Source organism: Crinia signifera, chromosome 6, assembly GCF_055691185.1.
Source record: "Crinia signifera chromosome 6, ASM5569118v1, whole genome shotgun sequence".
Taxonomy (NCBI): Eukaryota; Metazoa; Chordata; class Amphibia; order Anura; family Myobatrachidae; genus Crinia; species Crinia signifera.
The window spans coordinates 128,151,889-128,171,036 of NC_139222.1; the positions used below are offsets into that span (position 1 = coordinate 128,151,889).

At 48.2% G+C, this 19,148-nt stretch overlaps 2 protein-coding genes across 9 annotated transcripts in view; one reads left to right on the forward strand and one right to left on the reverse strand.

The window, feature by feature from the left end:
• Window positions 1-19,148, reverse strand: part of SRCIN1 (SRC kinase signaling inhibitor 1) — a 375,505-nt gene that overhangs the window by 179,764 nt on the left and 176,593 nt on the right. The gene's annotated exons all lie outside the window — the stretch shown is intronic.
• On the forward strand, window positions 1,063-4,682 carry LOC146008149 (uncharacterized). The gene is made up of 2 exons (XM_083147134.1): window positions 1,063-1,924; window positions 2,841-4,682. The coding sequence occupies exons 1-2, from the start codon at window positions 1,505-1,507 to the stop codon at window positions 3,384-3,386; spliced, it is 966 nt and encodes a 321-aa protein (XP_083003260.1). The 5' UTR covers window positions 1,063-1,504; the 3' UTR covers window positions 3,387-4,682.

Below are 19,148 nucleotides of genomic sequence, written 5' to 3' on the forward strand. Positions count from 1 at the left end.
ACTCCATAGGGGAGGGGGTCCTGGGCTGATGTAGTTCTCCCAGCAGCCAGCACCAGGGAGGATTACACTAAGGGGCCGTACACACCAGGACGATTTGGCATAAAAACCTCCGATTTCGATGGGTCGTACGAGCGTTTGCTATAGATTGGTGCAAAATCTTTTGTTTTAAGCCCACAATTCCGATCCGATGCGCGTACCCGCCGGTCGTAGGTCGGATTGAAGATCCTACCTACTGCAGTAAAGATCTGTCAATCCGACCTCAGATTGGGGGCTGATTGTATGCAGATTGCGAGATGATCGTGTGCACTTGCCTCGTCAGACCGTCGTCAGATCCTGCTTGTTTATACTCATTTCCTGGTCACTCCCTCCGCAGCCATTTTGTGAGACTCGTGGATGGTACAGGATAGCAGTGACGGAGGATCCTGGAGCACAGCCAAATTGAAGACAGGTATTTGGACCTTCCCTACCCACCAATGCATTAGCTGCCCACCAATGCATTAGCTGGCCACCAATGCATTAGCTGCCCACCGCTGGCCACCAATGCATTAGCTGCCCACCGCTGCCCACCAATGCATTAGCTGCCCACCGCTGCCCACCAATGCATTAGCTGCCCACCGCTGCCCACCAATGCATTAGCTGCCCACCGCTGCCCACCAATGCATTAGCTGCCCACCGCTGGCCACCAATGCATTAGCTGCCCACCGCTGCCCACCAATGCATTAGCTGCCCACCAATGCATTAGCTGCCCACCGCTGGCCACCAATGCATTAGCTGCCCACCGCTGCCCACCAATGCATTAGCTGCCCACCGCTGCCCACCAATGCATTAGCTGCCCACCGCTGGCCACCAATGCATTAGCTGCCCACCGCTGCCCACCAATGCATTAGCTGCCCACCGCTGCCCACCAATGCATTAGCTGCCCACCGCTGCCCACCAATGCATTAGCTGCCCACCGCTGGCCACCAATGCATTAGCTGGCCACCAATGCATTAGCTGCCCACCGCTGCCCACCAATGCATTAGCTGCCCGCCGCTGCCCACCAATGCATTAGCTGCCCACCGCTGCCCACCAATGCATTAGCTGCCCACCGCTGGCCACCAATGCATTAGCTGGCCACCAATGCATTAGCTGCCCGCCAATGCCCACCAATTCATTAGCTGCCCACCAATGCATTAGCTGCGCACCAATTCCCCCCCAGTGCATTTGATGCCCACCAATGCAGTGCAGTGATATATCTGTGTGTGTAAATGGTAAATAGCAAAACCACAGCAGGTCATGCTGGAATGTGTAGTTCAACTAAAGCAGGAGTGTCAAGGTTGGCCAACACTGGAATAGATGAAGCTGTGTACACTATCACCTTGTTTACAATAAAAAGGAAACTGGTTGGTGAAACTTAAAACTTTATTGTGATATTAACAAAAGTGAACCTGAAATAAAAGAAGTGTCTTAACAATATATAAACTATAATCATATAATAATTTTTTTTATCTATTTTCTTATAGACATGTCTCAGGCTCTGGCAAAGGAGCGTGACTTCGTCGAAGCATTTATCGACAAATACAGGGAGTACGAATGTCTTTGGAAGACAAAGTCCAAAGACTACAGTAACAAAATTAAAAGAGCAAATGCCCTGGATGAGTTGGCCAATTTCAGCCGTTCATATCACCCTGAAGCCAATGCGGAGTGGGTGCGGAAAAAAATCCAAAATCTCCGCACTGTGTTCCTAAAAGAGCATAAGAAAATGCAGACCACCAAGAGATCTGGTGCCGGAGCCGGCGACGTGTATGAGACCTCCTTGTGGTACTACAATCTCTTAACCTTCACCCTGAGTCAGGAGGCACAGAGGACCGGACTGTACCTCATGGTGGAGAGTGAGGGGGATGAGGTGTTGCAGACTGTGGATGAAAGTTCCCAACCATTGTCGGTAAGTACAGACCCGGTATTGACACATGTCCTTCCTCATTATTTTTTTGGGCCCGGAGAATAGGTTCAGTCCACACATGTCTTAAATGTGGTTCTCCTGCCAATGGACAGCACCCACTCCATTAAAATAGTCCTTGTACTGGTCTCTAACCTGCATGGCGCGTGTAGTCCCCCTATACTGTTGCGCCGGCGTTTCCACAGAGGATATCTGCACTACCTCCTTTGGCTCCTCTGGGACCTCTGGTGGTGCTGGTCCTGTAGGCCTTTGTGGTCTTTCCTTGCGGCGCAGTAAATTATGCAGGACACAGCACGCCATGACGACCCAGTCTATTTTGTCCACCCTCAGGTTGATGGCAGTATGGAAAATGCGGAAACGGCTTGCCAGGATACCAAACGCACTCTCCACAAGCCGCCGTGCCCTGGAAAGCCTGTAGTTGAAAATTCTTTTGTCGTGGTCCAGGCCCCTTTTGGCATATGGCTTCATGATGTGCTCATGAAGGGCAAATGCCTCGTCTGCCACGAACACAAAATTGAGCCCATGTTTGGTTTCCTGGACCGACGGCAAGTGAAGAGTGTTGGAGGTGAGCCTCTGGTAGAACTTGGTATCCTTCAAAGTTCCACCATCCGAAGCACGCCCATTCCTGCCAACATCCAGGAAGATGAACTCGTAGTTCGCATTAACCACATCCATTAGAACGATACTAAAGTATCCCTTGTAATTGAAGTAGTAGGAACCACTCTGTGCAGGCTGGTTGATGCAGACGTGTTTGCCATCAATGGCTCCTCCACAATTTGGGAAATTCCATGTCTCTTCAAACTCTGCAGCGATGTTTTGCCAATCCTTCACGCTGGTAGGGAACTGTAGAAATAATAAATAAACTTGATTAATAAATTGAACTTTGTATTTGTTTCCACAGCAACACAGTGCAGAGACAGAACATTCACCGACCCTGGACCTGTCTGGATTGTCGGAGTCTCCAGGAACATCGCAAGGAATATCCACTACACCCACACCGCCACAACAGGCCTGTAAAAAATCGCGCCGCAAGGAAAAGAAAATAGACAACCCAGAGGAGGAATTACTGATACGGGCCGAACAGGTTCTACGTAGGCCTCCCGACCGATTTGATGCTTTCGGGAAATATTTGTCTGACGGCTTACGCCAGCTGAGTCCAACCCAGCAAATGGCCTTTGAACGCATAAGCAGCGAGCTATTGTTTTTTGGCCGTTTAGACCGCCTTACATTTGAATGCAACATAGCTGGCCTTCTTCCTTGCCAACAACCACCAGGGCCTACTCCCCCAGCACCCTTACCAGTCCCTTCCACTTTGCCAAATCAATCTCCACCTGTCCAAGCATCCTCCGCACAACCTTCAACTCCAGCCCGCTATACCCACCTGTACACCTCATTATTGCCTGATTTCACAGGAGAGCAGGACCCTCCGGTTTTACGTGAATTGTAAAACCAATTCTTGCCCTGTTGGTATGGAGCAGTATGACACATGATGCTTGTGGCGCAGATAAAGCCCATGCACACGTGGCGCATGGTGCGGAGCAATGGGGCCGGGACCACTGCTTCTGCACTATGCACCGCGTGTGCATGAAGGTACTTTGATTATCTGCGCCACAAGCACTGTGTGTTCTACTGCTCCGTACCTCTAGTGAGTGCGGCAGTAGGTTTTAAAGCTCAGTTTGTTACAAAATTTTTGACTTGTTATAGCACTTTGGTCTATTTTTATATTATGCGTACCTAATGTTTCTAAAATGACACTTTTGCCATTTGCACATGCATGGAGCAGTATGACACATGATGCTTGTGGCGCAGATAAAGCCCATGCTCACGTGGCGCATGGTGCGGAGCAATGGGGCCGGGACCACTGCTTCTGCACTATGCACCGCGTGTGCATGAAGGTACTTTGATTATCTGCGCCACAAGCACTGTGTGTTCTACTGCTCCGTACCTCTAGTGAGTGCGGCAGTAGGTTTTAAAGCTCAGTTTGTTACAAAATTTTTGACTTGTTATAGCACTTTGGTCTTTTTTTATATTATGCGTACCTAATGTTTCTAAAATGACACTTTTGCCATTTGCACATGCATGGAGCAGTATGACACATGATGCTTGTGGCGCAGATAAAGCCCATGCTCACGTGGCGCATGGTGCGGAGCAATGGGGCCGGGACCACTGCTTCTGCACTATGCACCGCGTGTGCATGAAGGTACTTTGATTATCTGCGCCACAAGGACTGTGTGTTCTACTGCTCCGTACCTCTAGTGAGTGCGGCAGTAGGTTTTAAAGCTCAGTTTGTTACAAAATTTTTGACTTGTTATAGCACTTTGGTCTATTTTTATATTATGCGTACCTAATGTTTCTAAAATGACACTTTTGCCATTTGCACATGCATGGAGCAGTATGACACATGATGCTTGTGGCGCAGATAAAGCCCATGCTCACGTGGCGCATGGTGCGGAGCAATGGGGCCGGGACCACTGCTTCTGCACTATGCACCGCGTGTGCATGAAGGTACTTTGATTATCTGCGCCACAAGCACTGTGTGTTCTACTGCTCCGTACCTCAAGGCAGAAAAGTGAAATGTTTTATATATTTTTGGACATGTTATTGCACTTTGGAACAGTTTGCAGTTATGCGTATCAATGGGTTCTATTTTTGTACCATTTGTATTTAATCCAAAAAAAAGGAAAACTAAAAATGTGTGGATGTCAAAGTTTGATTTATTTTAATAAAACATTATATGTTTTCACTACAAGTGTGTGGTGTATTTTTCCTTACCTTGAAATACTCGTGCTGCAGTACCTTCACGATTGCTTTGCAGGTCTCGGGGATGATGAGGCCCAAAGCTTGCGGGGAGATGAGGGATCCAAACTTCAGGTCAGCCAGAGACCGTCCTGTAGCCAGAAACCTCAGGGTCACCACCAGCCGCTCCTCAGCAGGTATAGCCATGCGATACTTGGTATCTTGCTTCTGGATGTGGGGGGTGACGAGACGCAGCAACTCATGGAAGGTGGCATCATCCAAACGTAAGAAATTCCTATAATCATTGGGATTATTCTCACGAATTTCCAGGAGCAGTGGCATGTGAGAACGAGCCTGACGGCTCAGCAGCCACTGCTTGGTCCAGCATGACCTAGCTCTTCTACGCTGGGCCCTCAGCTGCCTCACCCTGAGCACAGCATAGGAAAGCAGAAAATCTTGCTGGTAAGAATCCATCACTGCAGACTGCATAATGGACACAGGAAAAGCACACTTTGTAATGCCAGGCAAAAACAAAGCAGAGCAAACAGCTATGTACAGCGTTCAGCAGGTATACACCTAGCCTCACTAGTCACAAAGCACAAATGCACAGATCTAAAATGGCTGCTGTTATTTGTACCCCACAACTAGTCCTGCCCATTATTTAAATTTCAAAAACGACAGTCACTGTGCACACACGATGCACCAAAACGACAGTCGGACGACCATCGCAAACGACTCGCGATCGTTTGACGATCGTAAGTAAAAAAATACACCATCTTATGCAAATCGTGAGTCTGGGCCCGGGGGAGCGCTCCCGAGAAGTTCACAGCAAATCGGTTCACGATCGACGCACGATCGTGATCGTTCTGGTGTGTACGAGGCCTAACCCACACACACTGCACCTCTGCTGCAGAAGACCAGCTCCATGACTTTGTAACAATAAGACACACAACTTCAGACAGTGAGTAATAACTAATGAATTAAGCTAATAAGAAGCTTCCAATTAATTAATTAGGCATTAGGAAGGTTGCTGCCATGGTCTTTTGAATTCCCTGCCCACCATTTGATCTCCACCCCCCCCCCCCCCCCCCCCCCCCCCCCCTTAGTGTGCTTTGAGGACTGAGGCTCCTACTGCTGATTAGTGAACCATATTTGACATAGGGCCTGAATGAGAGATGGCTGCAAAGATGCTGATGCCTGGTACTGAGCGATTTTCATCAGACTACGCATGTGCCACTGCAATCCCACTCACAATGCGGATTTATTTGCAAAGAAGATGACAAGATGACAGGAAGGTTCCACTTGCAGGAGATAACAGGTAGAGGTTGCAAAAATGCATCGAGGGTTCATGGCAATTTTTTGAGGGTCTAGCTGCCTGCATCACTACTGCCGTGAACAGATCTACCCTTAAGCCTGTTTCTGTTCTTGTTCTTGCAGAGAGTCTGCGAATATGTATGCAATTGCAGATAAGTTGTGAAAGTTCTGGTGAACGTCCCTTTTAATTTGTGGGCGGTAACTCCACTTACGGATATCAGCAATTGTGAACCATAAAAAAAACACACACACTTGTATTTGGCTTTGCGTATCTGAATCAGGCTCAAAATCACTTAACAATAAATGTACATTTTTCTACATAATTTGCCAGTAGACAATTCTGTGAATTCCTTGAAAAGCAGAAAAATATGCATGTAGTAAAAAAGGTTAATATACTAGAATTTACAAACGTTAATGTGCAACAAAACAAATACTTCATTAGAAATGATCAGTCCTTGTTATTCCCAGTTTTCTTTATCATACACATTTCATTTCACCATGCTTTTAGCATTGTATGTATATGAAAACAAACAGTATGCAATTTAATTATTTATGGTGTTGATAGTAGGATTCCAATTTCAAAAAGTCAAGAAAAACATTTTACACTGCTGTAAGCAGAATAAAAAAATTACTTTTTTTGTTAATTTCTTTAACCTTTTAATGACTATGCAAGAACTGTTGCCAAAAACAATTACCTCTAAATCTGATTAACATGCCTCACTAGTTACATTGGTGCTTATTCAGATCTGATCGCAGTACAAATTTGGGTACTTGTGTATTTTGGCGGCGCCCGATTTCAGCATCATACGATGAACATATCGCATCGCATGCCATGTACCCGATGGCATGCGATGCGATTTTGACCCCCTATACGATGAAAAATCGTATAAGCACCCTAAAGGGTGCTTTTGAGCACCCTAATGGGTGCTTACAATGTTAAATGCACCCCCACGCCACCCCCCCCACTATAAACGTGAACCCGAAGCGTGGCGAGCGCAGCGAGCCCGCGAGGGGCGTCGGTACGCGTCCTACGACCTTTTCATACCCCCACTATCCACGTCGGCGTGGAGTTGAGAATAGATTAGTGTGGTGAGCGCAGCGAGCCACCGAGCCCGAAGCGTGGCGAGCGCACACGGATACCTTCACAGGTAAACGCGTCCCTTCGCGGGCTTCACAGGTATCCGCATCCCCTCGCGGGGCTCACTACGCTCGCCACGCTTCGGGCTCGGTGGCTCGCTGCGCTCGCCACACTAATCTATTCTCAACTCCACGCCGACGTGGATAGTGGGGGTATGAAAAGGTTGTAGGACGCGTACTGCCGCCCCTCGCGGGCTCGCTGCACTCGCCACACTTCGGGTTCACCAGTGGTGCAAGTAGGAAAAAGGTCTTAGTGGTACTGTGCCGCGCGCCGAAGGCGCGCGTCGAAAAATGGGCGTGGTCAGGGGTGTGACCAGGGGCGTGGTCATATGACACTAGGGGGAGTGGCTGGAATATTGCACGCCAAAGGCACACGGCCAAAGTTTACACAGTAATGCCTGTTACGCGTCACACACCCAATACATATGACCCATACCATAATGCCCGTTACACATTATTCCCCACACCATAATGCTCATTACACCGCACAACTGATGCCCATTACTAATAGGCCCACACAGTGCCAGATATGCCCCCACAGTGCCCCAGTGCCAGATATATGCCCCCACAATGCCACACATATGCCCCCAGTGCCAGATATGCCCCCACAGTGCCACACATATGCCCCCAGTGCCAGATATTCCCCCACAGTGCCACACATATGCCCACAGTGCCACCCATATGCCTCCAGTGCCAGATATGCCCCCACAGTGCCACACATATGCCCCCAGTGCCACATATGCCCCCACAGTGCCACACATATGCCCCCAGTGCCACATATGCCCCCACAGTGCCACACATATGCCCCCAGTGCCACATATGCCCCCACAGTGCCACACATATGCCCCCAGTGCCACATATGCCCCCACAGTGCCACACATATGCCTCCAGTGCCAGATATGCCCCCAGTGCCACACATATGCCCCCAGTGCCACACATATGCCCCCACAGTGCCCCACATATGCCCCCAGTGCCAGATATATGCCCCCACAGTGCCACACATATGCCCCCAGTGCCAGATATGCCCCCAGTGCCAGATATAATATGCCCCCACAGTGCCACACATAAATGCCCCCACAGCAGCACAACTCACCAGTGCTGGCTGTGTCCGGGGCAGTCAGGTCCTCTCCCCCCTATAGTCCCCCGCTGTTCTGCTTCCTGAATCCCTGGGGAGGGGAGGGAAGGGAGCGCATCTCCCGACTCTTCTGCCTATCTCGCGGGCTGGCTCCTGATTGGCTGCCAGCCCGCGAGCGCTGATTGGCTGTCGCCTGACAGCCTGGTCTGAGTGACACAGGGAGGGGAGGGAGAGAAGCGCAATGCGCTCCCCTCCCCTCCGCTCCGAAAGCAATCAGCTGTGGCGGGGCGGCGAAAACCACGCCCCCCGCCACTTACATATGCGCGCATGCGCATTAAACACTTGGGGGCAGATTTGTTATGGCGGTACGGGGTACCGGCAGTATTTCTTTTAATGGTACGCCGTACCACCCCGTACCGCCATACTTGCAGCGCTGGGGTTCACGTTTATAGTGGGGGGGGGGGGGGTGGCATGGGGGTGCATTTAACATTGTAAGCACCCATTAGGGTGCTTAACATTGTATAAGCACCCATTATTTATACAATGTTTAATCGCATCGCATCGTATGGCATTGTATGCCATGTACAATGGCATACAATTTGAAAATTGTATGCCATCGTACACTAACCAACGAAATCGAGTCACATCGCATACCATCGCATGCTTTATGGTATGCGATGCGATGGGCGCCGCCAAAATACACAAGTACCCAAATTTGTTCTCAAAATGGGCAAAACCATATGCACTGCAGGTAAGGCAGATGTAACGTGCAGAGAGAGTTCAATTTGGGTGGGGTGTGTTGAAGCTGAAATCTAAATTGCAGTGTAAAAATAATGCAGCCAGTATTTACCCTGCACAGAAACAAAATAACTCACCCAAATGTAATTCTCTCTGCACGTTACAACTGCCCCACTTGCAGTGCACATGGTTTTGACCATTTTGAGAACAAATTTGTACTGTGATCACATCTGAATAAGGGGCATTATTTGTTGGGTCTCCCAATCTTTAGAGTAAATAATTTGAAAAAGTTGTGTGGGCTCAAGCAATATTCAAGCAATATACGGGATACGGTCATTGGGTCACCAGCATGTTGGTCGACAGTCATTAGGTTGACGTGCATTTAGGTCGACATTGGTCTAGGTCGACATGCAGGAATGTCGACATGAGTCTAGTTCAACATGGGTTAGGTCGACTGGGTCATTAGGTCAACATGAGGTTTTTTCACATTTATTTTTAGCCGACATGTGCCGACAGGCAGTATTTCATGCCCTATCATCCACTAGGGCGTGGTGGTTGAATAATATAGTGTGCGCGGGGACGTGGAACTACGTTTCAGTGTCCATGTCGACTGTGTCAACATTCGGACAAATTTGTTTGAAAAACCACATGTCGACTTTTTGCCTGTCAACCTACCCCCACGTCGACCTAATGACCCTGTCGACCTAGACTCATGTCAACCTAATGGTGTCAACCTAATGGCTGTCGAACAACATGCTGGTGACCTAATGATCCATAACCAATCATACCCCCACCCACCCACCCGGTAATTAGTCCACTCATTAACCATCTGAAGTCCGCTCCATGAATACCAGAGGGAAATGTGCAGTTTCAGACAACACACTATGGACCTTATTCAGGCCGTTCGGCCGTGGGTATGCGTTCACACGGGTCCGATGTTTTTGCAATGTGCATGTATATTTCTGCGCATGTGAATGCGTTGAGTGCGTGTGGCCACGGCGAACAGTCTGTTTGGCAGGTGCACGCACACAACATTCCTGGCGGTGGGCCATGGGCGGCGGGCTGGGATACTTGCCCATGGGAACAACCAGCGTTTCATGTGAGTTCCAATGAAAACGATGGGCGTTCCCATGGAAATCGCTGGGTAACGTAGGCGTGCGTACTGCACATATACAGTATAGAAGTGGCACTCGCCACATCTTTCAATGGTCGTCGACCATCGAAAGATGTGGGAGTTCCCCCCCCGGCCTGCGAATGAATGTTTATTTTAAACATCCTTTCGCATGCTGTGCAAACGTGCCATTTGCAGGAGGGGTTCTGGTGGACTCGCAAGGATGTGATTTGCATCTGAGCGTGTCAACCAGAATAATCCCCAATATGTAGCAAAGACATTCAGTTCCAAATGCCTTATTCTTACAAACTGAGACCACAAGAGTAAAAACTATAACACACTACTTTGCCAGAGGCTATCGTGTAAAGAGGATAACTAAGTGGTTACAAAAAAGGGAATCCATTTCTATCACAAAAATATCTCAGTAAAAATGCAGCTGCAGTGGCAGGAAAACATTACTTGTCCCGGAGATATTTTCATTGCAAATGGCAATAAGATTGTAAAGCCTTGCATATATGGAAAATGACTTCATTTGGCCAAGTAATATTACAAAACATTCTGATCAATACTGAATAGAGATTGTAACCCTTTTATGCATATTTAGGGGGTTATTCTGGTTGATTTGCTTGGATGCGCATTCCACCCTTTCGAGTCAACCAAAACCGGCCCTGCAAATGGTGGATGTTTAAAACAAACATCGGCCATCAGCTGTGCTGCACTGTGAATCAGGGCCGGATTTGTGCCTAGGCCCGTGAGGCACCGGCCTCAGGGCGGCACCAATTAAGGGCGGCAGGCAGGCTAACATTCTGTAAAATAGCAGCATGGCAGAGCAGGTGGGCAGCGGTGAGTGACGAGCGTCGCCGACGAAGACATGAATTATCATATGTCGGCGGCAGTGACGCTCGTCACCCGCCACTGTCCACCCACTCTGCCATGCACATTACATCACCGCTTAATGGCTGGGTCCGACGGTCCCTATGCGCGTCCGGAAATGGATCAGGCTCACTGCTGCCGGCTCCCGCCCATTGGCTACTCTACACACACACAGTATATTGGCTGCTGTGTATCCAGCAGCTGAGCTGAGCGGCGCGCAGATCCTCCCTGCGCTCAGTCAGTCGCAGTGTGTGAGCCGGAGAGAGACTGACAGACACTGTGCTAATCACTGTACTAATAAGTTCCTCCCTCCCTCTGGGTCCTCCGTACAGCGGGGGGGGGGCACAAAAATGTTGTGCCTAGGGGCGGCCTGACCCCTAAATTCGCCCCTGCTGTGAATGACATAGTTCATAGACATATCGGTGGTATGCCCCTGCTGACGCACCCACAATATTTATTGGCCATTCAATTAAATGAGTGACATACAGTATGAGGTGTGTATGTATCATAAGCCCGGCAAACACTATTACTATATTTAGAATGGACAGTGCCGCAAAACATACCATCTGTGGGTAAACACTGAACGATGTCCTTATCGATATCAGTCAGTGACACCATCGTGACCCTCGCCGAACATGCAGTTACTAAGGTTATCATCCGATTTGAATGTATGTTCAGACGATAGGAGTTATTGTTAATGAACAGCGGTACACACTGAACGATATGCAATTTATTTTTGCCATTGGTACTTTAGTTATACGGCGGCAGTTACGTAGTCAGCGTTGTGTCCCTGTCAGAATCAGCATAGTGTTCCCGCAGCCAGCATAGTTAGTGTAGTCAGCGTCCCTGTCAGAATCAGCATAGTGTTCCCGAAGCCCATCAGAAACAGTGTAGTGTTCCCGCAGTCCCTGTCAGAATCAGCGTACTGTTCTCACAGCCCCTGTCAGAATCAGCATAGTGTTCCCGCGGCCAGCGTAGTTATCGTAGTCAGTGTCCCTGTCAGTATCAGCATAATGTTTCCGCAGCCAGCGTAGTCAGTACAAGAGGACACGTCACGCGTCCTGCCGACATGTTCATACTCCCACTATCCTCGTCGGCGTGGGGTTGATTTTATAAAGTGTGGTGAGCGCACGCGGATTACTTGACATGTATTCTGCGGCCGCGCGCCACGCTTCGGGCACGTTTTACGTGTCCCCTCTCGGGACTCGCTGCGCTCGCCAAACTTTATAAAATCAACTCCACGCTGATGTGGATAGTGGGAGTATGAACAGGTCGGGAGGACGCGTAACGCATCCCCTTGCGATGCTCGCTGTGCTCGCCACTCTTTGGGCTGGTGTGGATAGTGGTGGTTGAAAAGGAGGCATTTGCCAGTATGTAACATGGAGCACTGGCAAATGCACATCCTTTATTGTGCACGAGACGCACGTGCTACTGAACCCCTAACCCTGTCTCCCTGAAGCGGACACGGGCAGGGTTGCCGTACCCTGCCACAGGAATTACTGAGACGCACAAGCATCTGAGACGCTTGTGCATCTCAGGCAGATGGAGCGCCGGCACCAGCATGATCGCCTCTCAACTGGCATCCGCCAGTGCAAGGGATCTGGCGGTTACCGGCGTTGTGTGAGAGGCGCTCACTAGGCTTGCCAGGGACGCTGGGGACAGAGCTGCAGCTTGCGGGGACAGTGACTTCTCTGCCTGATGGGGACACTACGCTGACTACGCAGGGCTGCTGTGGGACACTTCGCTGACTACACTAGGCAGCCTTTGGGCTACGCTGACAACATAGCTTAGCCTACGCTGAAAACGTAGCATAGCCTGCCGCTGTGAAACTACACAAGTACCACATTTTATATTCTATTTATTACAGTTGTTAATTAGTCTGTAAATGCAATAATTATAAAATTACTAGATATGAGAAAGAATGCACTTATTAATTATTAATTCAAGTTAAACAAATTATTATGAAATTCAGCAGCCTCATAATCATATCTGAAGCCAATTGGACAATTCAAAAAGCCAGGAAAGATATGCACCTACTGAGATCTATGTAACCCATCCAAAAAAGTCAGCCTCCTGTGGTACACAGAATGTCTTCAGGCTATTAGGCTGTGTACGTGCAGACTACAGTAAGTAACCTGACCTCGCTTAAGGTGAGCCTAGAGTCTGGTGTCTCATAGCTGCACTGCAGCACAGTATACTACAGTGTATTCAGAGGTGCTACAGTACATGGTCCTTGAGGAAATCAGCAAAGGATTACCAGTGATAGCTGAAGGGATCCTGCCTTGATGTTACTATATCTAGAATTCCTGTTCCAAACAAGTATTATAATATATGTTAATGTGCCCACACACTATGCGGTGGTCTGCATTTCAAACTTTTTTTAGTTCAAAATGCATCGCATGCAGTTCACATTGCACTGTGTTTCTTTTGGCTTGCGATGCGCATTCCTGCACATCGGCAGTCAAAAAAAGTATGTGCATGCAATAATAATAATAATAATAAATAATGTGGTGCTTTTTGTACTAGATCGCATCGCATCTAGTTCAAATTGCACGCTGTTTTAGGGTATCACATGCGATTTGAACTAGTACAAAAGTCACAGTGTATGTGCAGCTTTAGTGGTGTACATATTTGCATAACTCTCAACTTTCATTGGTGGTCCAGCGGGAGCTAGTCGCTCGACCGAAATGGGGACGTGGCCTTGTGTGAGGGGTGTAGCCTTCAAATCGCGTCACTTGTGTGAGGCCATGCCCCCGTTTTGCAGCTGCTGCCAATCTGCCTGTGGGGAATAGACGTTGTGCGCATGCGCACAGTGTCTATTCCCCACTGACAAGTGGGTGGCAGCGAGGACTCCCAACTGGCTCCCTGCCATGGGACACTGCTGGCCCCGGGTGGGCCACGGGAATGTCCTCAAAAACCGTTGGGATGTATATATTTGCATATAGCATCCTGTTTATACAAATATATAGCATAGTTGCCTACCCTCCTGCATTCTGCAGGAGACTCCCTGAAATAGCAGCAATCTCCCGCTCTCCCTCATTAGTCTAGCAATCTCCCTCATTTCACTTGAATGAGTGAATGGGGGTACCCCAAGCAGTGCAGCTGCGGCGGGGATCATCTGTCACTGTGTGCAGTGGGCGGGCAGCAGCGGCAATTACAACTTTAAAATAACGTGTCAAATGACTGCCCGGTTATTGATTGGCTGAGACAGAGCAGTCTCAACCAATCAGCGGCCTCCCTCTGTGGCTGCTGATTGGCTGAGAGTGCTCTATCTCAGCCAATCAAAAGCCAGAGAGTCATTCGACACATTATTTTAAAGTTGTAATAGCCGCCGCTGCCCGCCCGCTCCGGTGCTGGATACTGTGCACCGTCAACCACCCCACTGTTTTACCGGATTACTGCCGCGGCCGCACTGCTTCTTCACCAGCAACCCCCGCCGGCCACTCATTTGATAGCCGCCACTGCCGTCCCCACAGCTCCCCCCTTTTTTTACATGTGATAAATCGCATGCGATTTATCACATGTAAAAAATGCCACATCAAGTCCTAAATTGTATGTGAGCCTCCCGGGGAGCTGCCGGGCAGCTCAGAGGAGAATTGGGTCTGACTTGTCCTTAGGACAAGTCGGCCTAATGTATGGGGGCCTTTAGACAACGCTCTGGGTTAGGCACGCGTTCCACTTTGTAAAACATGTAACAATAGGTGGTGACTAGAGCTAAGTGAAATAATGATGATGATAGAGAACACCCTCTCCATATAATTGCAACTGCATTCATTTAATATCACATTTGTTGTTTCAAATTCAAATAATATATGTGTAAAAAAAAAGATTATATTTCCTATATAAAATAGTCATTACAGGTCATTATGATAAATAACAAGGTTTGCTTGTCAATTTTCACACCTATTTGGCACTTAAAGGGTTAATAACAAAGGACAACTTGGATTAAAAGTACAGAATCTATAAAAACTCAGGGACAAAATTCCTAATCTTCAAAATACACTGTAGGTTATCACAAGAGACCTTGCGAACAGATTTATCAGCATGAAGGCTTAGGAGAACATTAATAGTGCTCTTGTGGTTCCGGTTGATAGATATACAGTGTCTAAATAGAAAGTCAATAGGTCTACCCCAAAAGGTCGACATGAAAAAGGGTGACATGCAATAGGTTGGCAGGGTCAAAATGGCGACAGGGTCAAAATGCTGACATGAAAAAAAAGGTAAACACATTGAAAGGTCGACATGAGTTTTTTTTTTTAAACCAGCTTGTTCTTGCTTCACCGTCTATGTCGGCATAGGGGGAGAATATAATAATGTGCCAAACGTAGCGAGGCACCAAGCCCGAATCATGGCGAATGCAGAAAGCTACAGATGGAGCCTGGCTGAGAGGGTTCTTCATCAGATTAGGATGCGCAAGCGTCTCTCACACACACGCATGTCCCAGTCACTCGGTGGCTCGGCGGCGGAAACCCTGCCAGTCTCCGCTTCAGGAAGATGGGCAAGGTTAGGGGGTGCGGGAAGGTGGCGGAGACTGGCTACGGCAGACAGGGAGGTGGTGGATGGCAGCGGGGAGCTCCGTCAGAAGGGGGCGCGAGCACCCCCTTCCAATGGATGTCGGGCCTGGTGCTGGAAGGGCTGGCGATTCTATCACCAGCCCTCGCAACGCTGAGAGGGGCTCCATCTATATGAGAGGATACGCGTTACTCTAATTGTGGGTCCATGTTGACATTTGTCAGAGGTACTCAAGGAAGAGTAAGCCATGACAATGGGGGTTTGAAATGAAGGCATTTGCTAGTATGTAACATAGAGCACCGGCAAATGTGTCCTTTATTGTGCATGAGATGCACTTGTGCCTGCACCCCCCCCCCTTTGTGCACAAGACGCACATGCTGCCGAACCCCTAACCCTGACCGTCTCCCTGAAGCGGACACGGGCAGGGTTGCCGTACCCTGCCGCACAAATTACTGAGACGCACTTGCGTATGAGACGCTAGTGTGTCAGGCAGATGGAGCGCCTTTCCACCGGCGCCCACATGATCACCTCTCTGCTGGCGTCCGCCAGCACAGGGGAACTGGCGGTTACCGACACTGTGTGAGAGACGCTCACTAAGAGCTGCAGCTCGTGCTGTCAGTACAGTGACTACGCTGCCTGATGGGGACACTACGCAGGGTTGCCGCGGGGACACTATGCTGACAACGCTGGGCTGCCGACAACATAGCTTAGCCTACACTGACAACTTAGCATATCGTGACACCGTGAAACTACACAAGTACCAAAATAACTCCTCCTATTCTCACTTCTAAAAGGTTTGTGACGGTTTCCGACTGTGGGCCTGATTCACACCTGATTACTCATTTCCAAATTCGCAGATGACTCCAACTGGTTAGCCGCTGCCCAGACAGAGTGTAAATCTGCAAGTGAATTGTGAAAATTTATCAATCTGCTATCCTGCCGCACATCCATGCGCAATTCCCTCACCATCAAATGATTTTCCCAGTCTGTGAAATGTCTGACCTTTCCACAACAGATATAGGCGGATCAAGGCCAATGCCGATGTCACAATCCCTCCCTTAAAATGCCTGGGCACACCTGCTTTTTTTCCAATACTCCCAGAAAATATCCGGTGTCCACTCCCAAATGCCGACTTCCTGTCCCTCACATTTCAAGGGTTTTGCGATGAGATATTTACACTATTTTTGACACTATTTGTGTTTGCGCAAGCGCGCTATAATTCATACACGTGCGCAGTCATTTGATAATCAAATGGATTGCAAATTTGCACATCAGCAATCAACTCTGAATTACCCCCTTGTGTCCTTAACTTAGTGTAGTTGTTATGGATTTGCGTAATAATAAATACAATAATAATAATAATTATAATATCATTAGTATTTTCAATATATTTATGAATTGCGGACCATGATGAAATGCAGAACCAGTTTTTGGTGTATGAACAAAGATTTAAATCCCGGCAATAGAGGAGGAACACACATCCCGTTGCTGAATGTCAGAGTGACCTTGAAGACTCAGCAGTGAGAATGAAAAATCTCCGGGAGAGAAGGCCAGCTACATCTGCAGGGTGTAAAACAGGATGGTTGCAATTAAAGGCAAGATTAATGCCAACTAAATTCACTTGTGTTTGTGTTAGCATCTCTCATATCTTTCAAATTAAACAGACAAATAGATTTTCATTCATGTCTAGGCTTCAAGCTTCACATTTACTGATGAATAAATGTATTCTCTAAAATAACTGCTATTCAGTATATTTATATAAATCTCTGCGATTACTGCTGAATGACTTGAACACTCCTGGGTCATATTTGCGTGTTATGCGCGAATAAACAGACTAGCATTAGTAACTCTGCATTGCATACACAACATATTGCACTGGATAACACCCTAATATCCCATACACATGGGGTGACGAAGCCTCCGTGCTGAGCGAAGTGCTTAAGCACAGATTGCTCGGCACACACCTCGGCACCCGCGATGGTTGATGAGCAGGGTTTTGCCTATGCTTATAGACAAAACCCTATCTATATCTGCGGGCGATTGCGACAGACAGGACCGCACACTGCCATCGATATAGGGTGTACAAATGGAGTGATCAGTGCTTCATTTCTAAGGGATCTAGTCAGATCGCTTAGAAATGGGGCTTAAATTGCCCTGTGTTTATGTCCCTTAACACCATACTTACCTACTTTTGAAAACTAGTTTTAGGGAAATTATAGTGGTAGTAGAATTTTGCACAGCGCCCCATTGAGGGGGTGTGTCATGCTCCACCCAAAGGGCGTGTCTAGTTCCATATATGGAGAGATTGTGAAAAGAGATTGTGAACGTGGCACCTAGAAGCGTGGGTGTGTACTGCTACATCTGAGAGGAATCTTTTAAAATGACTTATAGCCAAATGTAGATGAGCCCCAAAGCAGTTAGTAAGAGCTACTATACTTGGTAAAGTGCTGGGAAATGGTGCTGATGATTCAATGTAAATGTATCTTATTTATTTATTTACAGTTCTTATATAGCGCAGCACATTCCGTTGCGCTTTACAAATGTTGACAACACTGAAAAAACAAACTGGGTAAAACAGACAGACATAGAGGTTGGAGGGCCCTGCAAACTTACAATCTATAGGGACATAGGAGGGAAACACAAGGACAGGCACCAGTAATAGCTTAGCAGTCCCACCAAGTTGCAAGTCCAGAAGGGAGTGCCTCTGAGGGTTATGCCTCTGAAAGTATCTATCTTTCATTCCTTTTTTTTCCCACAAAGTATGTGCTTGCACATACTTTTTGTACTTAGGTTTCATCGCATTGCATGCACAACGTGTGCACAGGCAATGCAATGCAATGTGATCCGTGGTAGTACAGCACAGAAAGCACGTCCTCATAGCAGTGATACCAATCTTCCATTATAAAAAGGGATATTTTTATTGTTAAATGTAAAAACCACAGCAAGCAGGGCCGGATTAACAATGGGCCTGATGGAGCTACAGCTCCAGGCCCACTCTCCAAATAGGCCCATTTGTAGCTGAGGGCCAGGGCTTTCCAACGAGCCCAGCCCTGTGTTGCTAGCCCTCCGGGAACCGGAGATACCGCCAGGCAAACCTGGAACGTTTTACCCATAGGATAACATGGGACCTGCTAATTCCGACCTCTACCCGGTTCCAACAGCTGCCAGTTCCCCCTCCGGCATCACAGAAGCTCGAGGTTGATCTCAGTCAAACCCAAATCGCTGGGCCTTCAATCTGATACCTGGTCCATATGGGTTCATTGGTTCTAGAGATATTGCGGGTAAACCAATTTTTTTTTTTTTTCTGGCTGTTCATGTTGTTTGAGGACAGATTTCTCTGGAACCAAACGGCCCAGTTTCACGGGACCAAAATCGTTCAAAGCCTACATGTAAATGGGTCAGTTGGTTCCGAAGATATAGCTGGTTGTTTAAAGGGGGGCGGGGTAGTTTTCACTCCCCCTCACACCAGAAAATGCAGGGACTAGGCTGATGTAAAAGGGGCCAGTCCGGGTAAGTCCCTGAATTTTCTGGTGTGAGAGGGGTATCATTTTAAATAGTCATGCAGTGCTCTGAATACAGCCGGGCAGCCCCCTGCTCTCTGCCCGGCTTTTTAATGGCTGTAATTTCTTCCCTGGCGGCTGCTGTCCCCCAGTTACCGCGAGCATGTATTCCCCCTTGGCAATGAGCATGTAATCCCACATGACAATGAGCAT